Source organism: Chiloscyllium plagiosum, unplaced genomic scaffold (assembly GCF_037043375.1).
Source record: "Chiloscyllium plagiosum isolate Xiang-an unplaced genomic scaffold, Cpla_swu_hap1 HiC_scaffold_38, whole genome shotgun sequence".
Classification (NCBI taxonomy): domain Eukaryota; kingdom Metazoa; phylum Chordata; class Chondrichthyes; order Orectolobiformes; family Hemiscylliidae; genus Chiloscyllium; species Chiloscyllium plagiosum.
In genome coordinates, this window is record NW_028270176.1 from 24149054 (window position 1) to 24163256 (window position 14203).

A 14203-nucleotide genomic window follows, 5' to 3' on the forward strand; every position below is an offset into this window, starting at 1 on the left:
GACCCTCTGACAGTGCGGCACTCCCTGAGCACTGACCCTCCGACAGTGCGGCGCTCCTTCAGCACTGACCCTCTGACAGTGCGGCACTCCCTGAGCACTGACCCTCTGACAGTGCGGTGCTCCTTCAGCACTGACCCTCCGACAGTGCGGCGCTCCCTGAGCACTGACCCTCTGACAGTGCGGTGCTCCTTCAGCACTGACCCTCCGACAGTGCGGCACTCCCTGAGCACTGACCCTCTGACAGTGCGGCGCTCCCTGAGCACTGACCCTCTGACAGTGCGGTGCTCCCTCAGCACTGACCCTCTGACAGTGCGCATTCCTTCAGCACTGACCCTCTGTCAGTGCGGCACTCCCTGAGTACTGACCCTCCAACAGTGCGGCACTCCCTGAGCACTGACCCTCCAACAGTGCGGCGCTCCCTCAGCACTGACCCTTCGACAGTGCGGGCCCCTCTCAGCACTGACCCTCCGACAGTGCGGTCAAGATGTGTGACCCATGGTGTCTGACCGTGTTGGTGTCCCCGGTGGGAGTTAAGTGGTGAGCGCTCACCTTAATCCCTACAGCAATGCCTCTCTCCTTGACTAGTTCAGGAAACAGGGTGCCATCGTCGGTTTTCTGGTACAGGGTCTCGTGGAAGAATATGATCCCCCCGATGCATTCGCTGACCTCGCTGTCCGCGGTGAACAGAACCTGCCGGAAAAACCTGCGATTCTCCTCCGTGTTCTCCACGTTAATGTTCTTCAGACGCTTTCCCATGGTGCCTGGGGACGGAGCAGAACACGGGGTCACGGGATGGGTTAGATCCATGTTCCTTCATCCTCAACCTCATGTCTTCCCCCTTGTTGTCTACTGCCTGCATCATGAGCTGCTGAGGTTGAAACACTTCCCTTCAAGGCCTGGTTCACAGTTAGAATCATAGAATCCCTACCATGTGGAAACAGGCCCAACAACTCCACACCGACCCTCCAGAGAGTAATCCACCCAGACCCATTCCCCTACCCCATTACTCAATACTTGCCCCTGACTAATGCACCTAACTGACAGATCCCTGAACACTATGGACAATTTTAACATGGCCAATTGACCTAACCTGCACATCATTGGATTGTGGGAGGAAACTCAGGCAGACATGAGGAGAACGTGCAAACTCCACACAGTCGGCCGAACCGAACCCGGCTCCCTGGGCGCTGTGAGGCGGAAGTGCTAACCACTGAGCCACCGTGCCACCTGAACATGAGCTTCGTAAGCTCGTGTCTACTTATTCCCACTTCCGTTGGAGTGGACTGAGGCCAATCGGCCCATCTAGCCAGTTAGAAGATAGGAGTAGGCCGTCTGGCCTATCCAGCCTGCTCCACCATTCAATAAGATCATGGCTGACCCTATTCGTGGACTCAGCTCCAATTCCCCACTCGCTCACCATGACCCTCCAATGAGGAAGTCTGAACTGTGTCACTGGGCAGGGACTTCCACAGGTTCACAACCCTCTGGGTGAAGAAGTTCCTCGTCAGCGCAATCCGACATCGGCTCCCCCTGAGTTTAAGGCTGTGGCCCCTAGTTCTGGTTTCACCTCCCAGTGGACTCAACCTCCCTGCTTCTATCTTATCTATTCCCTTCATAATTTTATATGTTTTTATAAGAACCTACCCGACCCTATTCTTGGAAACTCCAATGATTCTAGTTCTGTCGCTGCACAAGGCCTTGACTGATTTGACTATAACCTGAATTCCACTTTCCTTCCTGCACCCACAATTGCGTCTCGCTCTGTCGTTCACCCCGAATCTACCACTGATCCACAGCGAGGCCTCGAGGCATGAAGCCCCAAGAGAAGAATTCTTCTCACCCCCATGCAGAAAGTGAGGTCTGCAGATGCTGGATCACAAAGTTGAAACTTTATTGCTGGAACAGCACAGCAGGTCAGGCAGCATCCAGGGAACAGGGAATGAGCTCATTCCTGAAGAAGGGCCTGTGCCCGAAACGTCGAATCTCCTGTTCCCTGGATGCTGCCTGACCGGCTGTGCTGTTCCAGCAATAAAGTTTCAACTTCTCACCCCCATCTCAAATCTCGGTCTTGAGGTTGGGTCATCAAGGCTGGGAGAGTCAGATTTTCAAATCGGTCAGCCAGGAGGAACCGAAACAGGGTTGGGGGGGGGAAGGCAGGAAACAGAGGGTGACGATGATCAGGTTGGCCACGCTGTCATTGCATAGGAGCAGGGTCAATGTGCTGAATGGCCTACTTCTTGCAAGGGTATACCTCTGTACCCCTCCCTACCTCTGTAACATCCTCCTACCCTTACACCCCCTCCCTATCTCTGTAACCTCCCCCAGCCCCTACACTCCCCCCATATCTCTATAACCTCTTCCAGCCCCTACACCCCTCCCTATCTCTGTAAACTCCCCCAGCCCCTACACTCCCTCCCTATCCCTGTAACCTCCTCCAGCCCCTCCATCCCTCCCCCCTCCATATCTCTGTAACCTCCGCCAGCCCCTAACCCCTCCCTATCTCTGTAACCCCCTCCATTCCCCACGCCCCTCCCTATCTCTGTAACCCCCTCCATTCCCTAAATCCCTCCCTATCTCTGTAACCCCCTCCAGCCCCTACACCCCTCCCTATCTCTGTAACCCCCTACACCTCCTCCCTATCTCTGTATCCTCCTCCAGCCCCGACACCCTTCCCTATCTCTGTAACCCCCTCCAGCCCCTAACACCTCCCTATCTCTGTCACCTCCAGCTTTCCTAACTCTGTACACACTCTCTTACAAAGCAACACAGTCCCAGGGTGAAACTGTCCAAGTCGGCTGTATTCGATTGCTGCTGGAACACCACAGCTGACTGACCATGGGGTTCCTCACAGTCAGATTGCTCCCGCTCCCAAATTAGACCTCTGGTAAACTCACCGACGGATTCATCGGCTGCCAGGATTCCCTTTCCCGGAGCAACGATCCTCTGAGCGACATTGGCAAGTTCCGCTTTCTGTTCCGGAGTCAGGGAAATAAACTGGTGGGTCATGGTGAAAGCTGGATTGTATGGGGACAGAGACAGAAACAGACAGCGTCAGCAAACATGATCCCGACTTCTTTCAGGATGTAAGTGGATGCAATGATCTGGATTCATGGTTGGAAAACCCCAATGGCCCAAAGCATCTAGGGTTCAGCAAGTGATCCCATATATTGGCCATAAATCAATCAGGCGCACTGCAGTACTGAGGGAGCGCTGCACTGCCGGAGGGTCAGTGCTGAGGGAGTGCCACACTGTCGGAGGGTCAGTGCTGAGGGAGCGCTGCACTGCCGGAGGGTCAGTGCTGAGGGAGTGCCGCACTGCCGGAGGGTCAGTGCTGAGGGAGCGCCGCACTGCCGGAGGGTCAGTGCTGAGGGAGCGCGGCACTGCCGGAGGGTCAGTGCTGAGGGAGCGCCGCACTGCCGGAGGGTCAGTGCTGAGGGAGTGCCGCACTGTCGGAGGGTCAGTGCTGAGGGAGCGCCGCACTGTCGGAGGGTCAGTGCTGAGGGAGCGCCGCACTGTCGGAGGGTCAGTGCTGAGGGAGTGGCACTGTCGGAGGGTCAGTGCTGAGGGAGTGCCGCACTGCCGGAGGGTCAGTGCTGAGGGAGCGCCGCACTGTCGAAGGGTCAGTTCTGAGGGAGCGCCGCACTGTCGGAGGGTCAGTGCTGAGGGAGCGCCGCACTGCCGGAGGGTCAGTGTTGAGGGAGCGCCGCACTGCCGGAGGGTCAGTGCTGAGGGAGCGCCGCACTGCCGGAGGGTCAGTACTGAGGGAGCGCCGCACTGCCGGAGGGTCAGTGCTGAGGGAGCACCGCACTGCCGGAGGGTCAGTGCTGAGGGAGCGCCGCACGGCCGGAGGGTCAGTGCTGAGGGAGTGCCGCACTGCTGGAGGGTCAGTGCTGAGGGAGTGCCGCACTGTCGGAGGGTCAGTGCTGAGGGAGTGCCGCACTGTCGGAGGGTCAGTGCTGAGGGAGTGCCGCACTTTCAGAGGGTCAGTGCTGAGGGAGTGCCGCACTGTCGGAGGGTCAGTGCTGAGGGAGTGCCGCACTGTCGGAGGGTCAGTGCTGAGGGAGCGCCGCACTGTCGGAGGGTCAGTGCTGAGGGAGCGCCGCACTGCCGGAGGGTCAGTGCTGAGGGAGCGCCGCACTGCCGGAGGGTCAGTGCTGAGGGAGTGGCACTGTCGGAGGGTCAGTGCTGAGGGAGTGGGCACTGCCGGAGGGTCAGTGCTGAGGGAGTGCTGCACTGCCAGAGGGTCAGTGCTGAGGGAGCGCCGCACTGTCGGAGGGTCAGTGCTGAGGGAGCGCCGCACTGTCGGAGGGTCAGTGCTGAGGGAGCGCCGCACTGTCGGAGGGTCAGTGCTGAGGGAGTGCCGCACTGTCGGAGGGTCAGTGCTGAGGGAGTGCCGCACTGTCGGAGGGTCAGTGCTGAGGGAGCGCCGCACTGCCGGAGGGTCAGTGCTGAGGGAGCGCCGCACTGCCGGAGGGTCAGTGCTGAGGGAGCGCCGCACTGTTGGAGGATCAGTGCTGAGGGAGCGCCGCACTGTTGGAGGATCAGTGCGGAGGGTGTGGGCACTGCCGGAGGGTCAGTGCTGAGGGAGTGCCGCATTGCCGGAGGGTCAGTGCTGAGGGAGCGCCGCACTGTCGAAGGGTCAGTGCTGAGGGAGCGCCGCACTGTCGGAGGGTCAGTGCTGAGGCAGCGCCGCACTGCCGGAGGGTCAGTGCTGAGGCAGCGCCGCACTGCCGGAGGGTCAGTGCTGAGGGAGTGGGCACTGTCGGAGGGTCAGTGCTGAGGGAGCGCCGCACTGTTGGAGGATCAGTGCGGAGGGTGTGGGCACTGCCGAAGGGTCAGTGCTGAGGGAGTGCCGCATTGCCGGAGGGTCAGTGCTGAGGGAGCGCCGCACTGTCGAAGGGTCAGTGCTGAGGGAGCGCCGCACTGTCGGAGGGTCAGTGCTGAGGCAGCGCCGCACTGCCGGAGGGTCAGTGCTGAGGCAGCGCCGCACTGCCGGAGGGTCAGTGCTGAGGCAGCGCCGCACTGCCGGAGGGTCAGTGCTGAGGGAGCGCCACACTGTCGGAGGGTCAGTACTGAGGGAGTGCTGCACTGTCGGAGGGTCAGTACTGAGGCAGCGCCGCACTGTCGGAGGGTCAGTGCTGAGGCAGCGCCGCACTGTCGGAGGGTCAGTGCTGAGGGAGCGCCACACTGTCGGAGGGTCAGTGCTGAGGGAGCGCCACACTGCCGGAGGGTCAGTGCTGAGGGAGCGCCACACTGCCGGAGGGTCAGTACTGAGGGAGCGCCGCACTGCCGGAGGGTCAGTGCTGAGGGAGCGCCGCACTGCCGGAGGGTCAGTGCTGAGGGAGCGCCGCACTGTCGGAGGGTCAGTGCTGAGGGAGTGGGCACTGCCGGAGGGTCAGTGCTGAGGGAGTGCCGCATTGCCGGAGGGTCAGTGCTGAGGGAGCGCCGCACTGTCGGAGGATCAGTGCTGAGGGAGTGCCGCACTGTCGGAGGGTCAGTGCTGAGGGAGCGCCGCACTGCCGGAGGGTCAGTACTGACGGAGTGCTGCACTGCCGGAGGGTCAGTGCTGAGGGAGTGCTGCACTGTCGGAGGGTCAGTACTGAGGGAGTGCTGCACTGTCGGAGGGTCAGTACTGAGGGAGCGCCGCACTGCCGGAGGGTCAGTGCTGAGGGAGCGCCGCACTGCCGGAGGGTGAGTGCTGAGGGAGTGCCGCACTGCCGGAGGATCAGTGCTGAGGGAGCGCCGCACTGTCGGAGGGTCAGTGCTGAGGGAGCGCCGCACTGTCGGAGGGTCAGTGCTGAGGGAGCGCCGCACTGTCGGAGGGTCAGTGCTGAGGGAGCGCCGCACTGTCGGAGGGTCAGTGCTGAGGGAGCGCCGCACTGTCGGAGGGTCAGTACTGAGGGAGTGCCGCACTGTCAGAGGGTCAGTGCTGAGGGAGCGCCGCACTGTCGGAGGGTCAGTGCTGAGGGAGCGCCGCACTGTCGGAGGGTCAGTGCTGAGGGAGCGCCGCACTGTCGGAGGGTCAGTGCTGAGGGAGTGCCGCACTGTCGGAGGGTCAGTGCTGAGGGAGTGCCGCACTGTCGGAGGGTCAGTGCTGAGGGAGTGCCGCACTGTCAGAGGGTCAGTGCTGAGGGAGTGCCGCACAGTCAGAGGGTCAGTGCTAAGGTAGTGCCGCACTGTCGGAGGGTCAGTGCTGAAGGAGTGCCGCACTGTCGGTGGGTCAGTGCTGAGGGAGCGCCGCATTGTCGGAGGGTCAGTGCTGAAGGAGTGGGCACTGTAGGAGGGTCAGTGCTGAAGGAGTGCCGTGCTGTTGGCGGGTCAGTGCTGAGGAAGTGCCGCACTGTCAGAGGGTCAGTGCTGAGGGAGCGCCGCACTGTCAGAGGGTCAGTGCTGAGGGAGCACCGCACTGTCAGAGGGTCAGTGCTGACGGTGCGCCGCACTTTCAGAGGGTCAGTGCTGAGGGAGCACCGCACTGTCAGAGGGTCAGTGCTGAGGGAGTGCCGCGCTGTCGGAGGGTCAGTGCTGAGGGAGCGCCGCACTATCGGAGGGTCAATGCTGAGGGAGCGCCGCACTGTCGGAGGGTCAGTGCTGAGGGAGCGCCGCACTGTCAGAGGGTCAGTGCTGAGGGAGTGCCGCACTGTCAGAGGGTCAGTGCTGAGGGAGTGCCGCACTGTCAGAGGGTCAGTGCTGAGGGAGTGCCGCACTGTCAGAGGGTCAGTGCTGAGGGAGTGCCGCGCTGTCGGAGGGTCAGTGCTGAGGGAGCACCTCACTGTCGGAGGGTCAGTGCTGAGGGAGCGCCACACTGTCGGAGGGTCAGTACTGAGGGAGGGCCGCACTGTCGGAGGGTCAGTGCTGAGGGAGTGCCGCACTGTCGGAGGGTCAGTGCTGAGGGAGCGCCGCACTGTCGGAGGGACAGTGCTGAGGGAGTGGGCACTGTCGGAGGGTCAGTGCTGAGGGAGCGCCGCACTGTCGGAGGGTCAGTGCTGAGGGAGTACCAAACTCAGTTATGTGGATAACATTATCCCACATGAATTGGCAATCATAATTGATTCCCTGCCTGTAATGAAGCAAATAATGGCTTAGCTCTCTGCCTATACTCTGTTGCTGACATCATGGTGACTAAGGCCTTTAAGCCTTGGGTAAGATCCAAGAGGGTGCTGGTGTTTGGGAAGCATCTAAGTTGTAATTACAAACCAGTTTTCCGTGGGCTTAGGGAGAGAGGCGTAGACGGGATGCAAACCAGGAAACGGATTGAACTTCGCCATCACGGAACACTTGTCTGAAGCAAGCATCAATTTTCAGGGTGTGGAATGGGACTGGTGAGTGAAAGGATGGTGATATATGTGTCTACGGGAACTGCGTAATGGGCAAACTGCTCCTCTCCAAACCAACAAAACCCAAAGTTCTTCCTGAGGCACAGTCTGAACACCAGAAGAGAATGTTTCAAGTTGAGAATCTGGGAGGTGCTGGAGGAGGAATGCATCATTAGCCACATTGAACAACATCTGATTAAAAAGGAATCTGAAACAATAAGTGAGGAATCTCACTCCAGCTACCTTCGTGTTGATTGGTCCGCCATGTACTTGCTTTGCAGAATGGCTCAGTGTTGACAAGGATAGAGCACGAGGCATTGAGTATAGGGTGGCACAGTGGCTCAATGGTTAACACTGCTGCCTCAAAGCACCAGGGAGATGGGTTCGATTCCACTCTCAGATAACTGTCAGTGCGGAGTTTGCACATTATCCCCATGTGTGCGTGGGTTTCCTCCCATAGTCTAAAGACATGCACGCTAGCGCAGATTGGGCACAGTAAATGCAAGAACAAGATAGAATGTTTTTCAAACAGTCAGTACAGACTCAACGGGCCGAATGACCTCAGTCCAATATGAAGATTCAAGAGACCAACGTAAGTGACAAAGAAAACACCTAGGTCAGCCCCACCATTAGAATTAGAGGTTCAAGTCCGATAAGAGTCTTCTTCAGACAATCTGTTGGAGGGTCAGTGCTGAGGGAGTGCCGCACTGTCGAAGGGTCAGTGCTGAGGGAGTGCCACACTGTCGGAGGGTCAGTGCTGAGGGAGTGGGCACTGTCGGAGGGTCAGTGCTGAGGGAGCGCCGCACTGTCGAAGGGTCAGTGCTGAGGGAGTGCCACACTGTCGGAGGGTCAGTGCTGAGGGAGTGGGCACTGTCGGAGGGTCAGTGCTGAGGGAGTGCCACACTGTCGGAGGGTCAGTGTTGAGGGAGCGCCGCACTGTCGAAGGGTCAGTGCTGAGGGAGTGCCACACTGTCGGAGGGTCAGTGCTGAGGGAGTGGGCACTGACGGAGGGTCAGTGCTGAGGGAGTGCCGCACTGTCGAAGGGTCAGTGCTGAGTGAGTGCCACACTGTCGGAGGGTCAGTGCTGAGGGAGTGCCACACTATCAGAGGGTCAGTGCTGAGGGAGTGCCGCACTGTCGAAGGGTCAGTGCTGAGGGAGTGCCACACTGTCGGAGGGTCAGTGCTGAGGGAGTGCCACACTGTCAGAGGGTCAGTGCTGAGGGAGCGCCGCACTGTCGGAGGGTCAGTGCTGAGGGAGTGCCGCACTGTCGGAGGGTCAGTGCTGAGGTAGCGCCGCACTGTCGAAGGGTCAGTGCTGAGGGAGTGCCACACTGTCGGAGGGTCAGTGCTGAGGGAGTGCCACACTGTCAGAGGGTCAGTGCTGAGGGAGCGCCGCACTGTCAGAGGGTCAGTGCTGAGGGAGTGCCACACTGTCCGAGGGTCAGTGCTGAGGGAGCGCCGCACTGTCAGAGGGTCAGTGCTGAGGGAGTGCCGCACTGTCAGAGGGTCAGTGCTGAGGGAGTGCCACACTGTCGGAGAGTCAGTGCTGAGGGAGTACCATACTGTCAGAGGGTCAGTGCTGAGGGAGCGCCGCACTGTCAGAGGGTCAGTGCTGAGGGAGTGCCACACTGTCCGAGGGTCAGTGCTGAGGGAGTACCATACTGTCAGAGGGTCAGTGATGAGGGAGTGCCGCACTGTCCGAGGGTCAGTGCTGAGGGAGCGCCACACTGTCGGAGAGTCAGTGCTGAGGGAGTACCATACTGTCAGAGGGTCAGTGCTGAGGGAGCGCCGCACTGTCAGAGGGTCAGTGCTGAGGGAGTGCCACACTGTCCGAGGGTCAGTGCTGAGGGAGCGCCGCACTGTCAGAGGGTCAGTGCTGAGGGAGTGCCGCACTGTCAGAGGGTCAGTGCTGAGGGAGTGCCACACTGTCGGAGAGTCAGTGCTGAGGGAGTACCATACTGTCAGAGGGTCAGTGCTGAGGGAGCGCCGCACTGTCAGAGGGTCAGTGCTGAGGGAGTGCCACACTGTCCGAGGGTCAGTGCTGAGGGAGTACCATACTGTCAGAGGGTCAGTGATGAGGGAGTGCCGCACTGTCCGAGGGTCAGTGCTGAGGGAGCGCCACACTGTCAGAAGGTCAGTGCTGAGGGAGTGCCACACTGTCGGAGGGTCAATGCTGAGGGAGTACCATACTGTCAGAGGGTCAGTGCTGAGGGAGTGCCGCACTGTCCGAGGGTCAGTGCCGAGGGAGTGCCGCACTGTCGGAGGGTCAGTGCTGAGGGAGTGCCACACTGTCAGAGGGTCAGTGCTGTGGTTGCAGACAGATATAGAAGATGTTGATGAGGGTGTTGCTAGCTGTGCCATCACCTCCTTACCCAGAGCCAATCACATTGCTGTGGGTCTGCTGTCAAGTCTCGGCCAGATCAGGTAAGGGTGCCCCTTTCCTTCCGTATTGGACATTAGTGAGCCAGATATTTTGTTCTGCCAATGGATTCACGGTCATCATTAGACCTTAATTCCAGAGCAGTTGTGGTGGGATTTGAACCTGGGCTCCCAGAACATTACCGGGGTCTTTGGACTAACATCTGGGTGGTAATACCACTAGGGCATTGCCTCCCCTGAAGGTCATTGCTTCAAAGAGTTCAGGGGAGTATCCCCATGCCATTCATGAGCCCTCTATTTGTCCCGCAGTCAATTGCATTTAACAAACAATAAACAGATGATCTGGTCATTGTAATCTCCGTCCTGTGGCTCTGGTTGTGGGTGTTAGGCTGGGAGACCGACACAGCAGAAGCAACAAGCCACGTTTCAAAAGAGTAATAATTAATTTTACCACCTCCACCCCATCTCCAGAGGCTCAATAAACTGATGTACATTGCAAAACAGTAACCAGTCAGGAGTCACTGGGGCTTGTTGGACTTTGGATGGAATTCAAGGCTCTTTCCTCACCTCCCCCTTTCCTTGGACCAGGGGGAGGAGGTGTGGCATCGTGGCTGTTCATATAACTCACACTAACTGATTGATCTCATGAGGTGTTCGCCCTATCCTCTCTCTCTCTCTCACTCACTCACTCTCACACACACACAACACAGCCTGTTCAAAAGATAAACCACAGGTTGGAATGGAGCTGAGGCAGGCAGGATAGACTCAAGTGCAAAGGCCTCCTCTAGTTGCTGTGTTGGCTGAATGGGGCTAAATGGCCTCCTGCTGTTCCTATGTGACAGGCGTGAGGAGGGGGCTGAATGGCCTTCTGTTTTTGTGTAACAGGCTGGAGGAGGGGGGGCTGAATGGCCTCCTGCTGGAGGAGGGGGGTGACTGAATGGTCTCCTGTTCCTATGTAACAGACCCCAGTGAGCTGAAAAGCCCACTCTAATTTTTCCTGATGCCTGGTATATTGACCCTTTTTAGTGTCAGAATGTGCAGTCAAGTGGGAAAGAGACCAGGCGATTCTGTGTGGAGAGCACTGTTTTTCAAAAGGTGTTTTTCTTTCCCAAACCGCAAACAAATTCGTAAAAATTCTTTCCTGTTGGCAGCGAGATGGGGAATTTGAGATTCTGTCTCATTAGTGTAGGAGAAATCCACACTGTCACACAGGATTCTCAAGTTTAATTCTCTCTTCTGTAAAGTCAGAAAGCAAACAAAATAATGTTGGTTTATTCTGCTTCTCCCCCATATCAGGTTCGTCCTCAGAGTGTTCTACAGACAATGATGTGCTTCTGAAATCGAGTTAGTGTTGCAATGCAGGTGTATATGCACAGACAGCTCCCATGAATAGTGATCTGATCTTTACGATGATATTGGGATGGATACTGACCACAACACACAGTGACAAACATCACTGTGTTCTAGCCCATCACCTTGCCACAGTGCCAAATCACCCACTTTGAGGGCACGTTCGGTCTATTACAATCAATAAAGAGGGTAAATCATCTGAAACACTGATCTTCTGATACTGCTGTACACCCACAGCAATGACCATCCGACAGTGCGGCACTCCCTCAGCACTGATCCTCTGACAGTGCGGCACTCCCTCAGCACTGTCCCTCCGACAGTGCGGCGCTCCCTCAGCACTGACCCTCCGACAGTGCGGCACTCCCTCAGCACTGACCCTCCGACAGTGCGGCGCTCCCTCAGCACTGACCCTCCGACAGTGCGGCGCTCCCTCAGCACTGACCCTCCGACAGTGCGGCGCTCCCTCAGCACTGACCCTCCGACAGTGCGGCGCTCCCTCAGCACTGACCCTCTGACAGTGCGGCACTCCCTCAGCACTGACCCTCCGTCAGTGCGGCGCTCCCTCAGCACTGATCCTCCGACAGTGTAGCACTCCCTCAGCACTGACCCGCTGACAGTGCGGCGCTCCCTTAGCACTGACCCTCCAACAGTGCAGCGCTCCCTCAGCACTGACCCTCCGACAGTGCGGCGCTCCCTCAGCACTGACCCTCCGACAGTGCGGCGCTCCCTCAGCACTGACCCTCCGACAGTGCGGCACTCCCTCAGCACTGACCCGCCGACAGTGCGGCACTCCCTCAGCACTGACCCTCCGACAGTGCGGCACTCCCTCAGCACTGACCCTCCGACAGTGCGGCACTCCCTCAGCACTGACCCTCCGACAGTGCGGCACTCTCTCAGCACTGATCCTCCGACAGTGCGGCACTCCCTCAGCACTGACCCTCCGACAGTGCGGCACTCCCTCAGCACTGACCCTCTGACAGCGCGGCTCTCCCTCAGTACTGGTAGGAAGTGAGGAATGCAGATGCTGGAGATCAGAGTCGAGAGTGTGATGCTGGAAAAGCACAGCAGGTCAGGCATCATCCGAGGAGCAGGAGAATCGATGTTTTGGGCATAAGCCCTTCATCGGGAATCCCTCAGCACTGACCTATCGACAGTGCCCACTTCCTCAATACTGACCCTCTGACAGTGCCCATTCCCTCAGTTCTGACCCTCTGACAGTGTCACACTTGTATATAATAATCCTCTGACAGTGCCTGTTCCCTCAGTATTGACCCTCAAATAGTGCCCGCTCCCTCAGTACTGACGCTCCGACTGTGTCGCACTCCCACAGTACTAACCCTCCAACAGTGCCCATTCCCTCAGTACTGACCCTCCAACAGTGTGGCACCCCCTCAGTACTGACCCTCTGACAGTGTCGCACTCCCTCAGTACTGATCCTCAGAGCAGTATTCCCTCAATACTAACCCTCTGAGAGTGAGGAACTCCCTCAGTACTGACCCTCAGGCAGTGCCAGCTCTCCCTCAGGACTGGCCCTCAGACAGTGCCAGCTCTCCCTCAGGACGGACCCTCTGATAGTACCAGCTCTCCCTCAGTATTGACCCTCCCACAGTGTCAGCTCACCCTCAGGACTGACCCTCCCACAGTGCCAGCTCACCCTCAGGACTGACCCTCCCACAGTGCCAGCTCTCCCTCAGGACTGACCCTCCCACAGTGCCAGCTCACCCTCAGGACTGACCCTCCCACAGTGCCAGCTCTCCCTCAGGACTGACCCTCCCACAGTGTCAGCTCTCCCTCAGGACGGACCCTCTGATAGTACCAGCTCTCCCTCAGGACTGACCCTCCCACAGTGCCAGCTCTCCCTCAGTATTGACCCTCTGACAGTGCGGTAGGGTAGTTTGTGACAGCGTGGCCGACAGCACTCACTCACCTCTGGGTGTTAATCTCTCCCACTACGGCTCACTGGCTGTCCTGACTTGGTGCCTGCGAGAGACACAATTGTATCTTGAACAGCGGCTGCTCGAGTGTAACTTGAGTGAGTGGGTTAAACTTTAACGTGAGAGACACGGCACAAAGCCAGAGGGAGGCGGTGATCGCGGAGCTGGCCTCCCATTGGCCAAACCGGGCGCAAACTTTCCGCCAATGGGAGAGCCGTGGGTCTGCCACAAACTTTTCCTTGTTTCAAACCGCAAGACAACGCCCAGGAAAATGAGCAACTTCTGAGCGGCGGAGCGCATTCATTCAGAACTGACCGGCCAGTGCTCGCTCATTGCTGAGAAACTAGGGCCCCGTTATCAGGCAGTTTCCTTTTGCAGCGTCCAGTCCAAATTGTGAAAACTCCTTTGGGCCTCTCAGTGGGGAGTCATCAATTTCTCAAATACAAAAGCGTTCCTTCGGCCCAATCATCCTGTACAGCCCCCAAAACACTCTTACCACCTGCACTCGACCCTCTTATCCACGATAGACCATGGCCTTTCATGTTATTACAGTTTAATTTCTCGTCCCAGGTCCTTTTTAAAGGTTGTGAGGTTAGAGTGAGTTAGACCATCTTTGATCTTTCTCACTCCAAATATTTATATTCCTCCCCAAGGTCAGTGAAGTGCCACATCCAGTCCTAAATAGATTGAAGGACACTGTCACACAAGTGCTGAATAATTTCTGTAGCAAATATTCATTGCAGAGCCTCTCTGCCAATTCAAGGTGCAAGTCAGGAGTGTAATGGAATATTAGGCAAAAGTGAGGACTGCAGATGCTGGAAACCAGAGTTTAGATCAGAGTGGTGCTGGAAAAGCACAGTAGGTCAGGCAGCATCTGAGGAGCAGAAAAATCGACGTTTCAGGCAAAAGCCCTTCGTCAGGAATAGATGTCGGGTTTTTGCCCGAAATGTCGATTTTCCTGCTCCTCAGATGCTGCCTAACCTGGGATGGAATATTTGAGGAGAAAGTGAGGTCGGCAGATGCTGGAGATCAGAGATGGAAATGTGTTGCTGGAAAAGCGCAGCAGGTCAGGCAGCATCTAGGGAACAGGAGAATCGACGTTTCGGGCATTAGCCCTTCTTCAGGAATGAAGAAGGGCTAATGCCCGAAACGTCGATTCTCCTGTTCCCTGGGATGGAATATTCCCCACTTGCCCTGGATGGGTGCGGGTCCAACAACACTCAAGAA

At 57.8% G+C, this 14203-nt stretch overlaps 1 protein-coding gene across 1 annotated transcript in view; it reads right to left on the reverse strand.

Annotated features, from left to right (window-relative positions):
- The window catches only part of LOC122544189 (fructose-bisphosphate aldolase B-like), a 54650-nt gene extending 41532 nt beyond the window's left edge, over positions 1–13118 (reverse strand). The window contains exons 1-3 of the mRNA XM_087981054.1: positions 12970–13118; positions 2895–3014; positions 550–761 (exon numbers count right to left, since the gene is read on the reverse strand). Of these exons, the coding sequence (XP_087837180.1) occupies positions 550–761; positions 2895–3006 (324 nt within the window). The 5' untranslated portion in view covers positions 3007–3014; positions 12970–13118. The remainder of the gene's footprint in view (positions 1–549; positions 762–2894; positions 3015–12969) is intronic.
- Positions 13119–14203: the final 1085 nt, after the last annotated feature.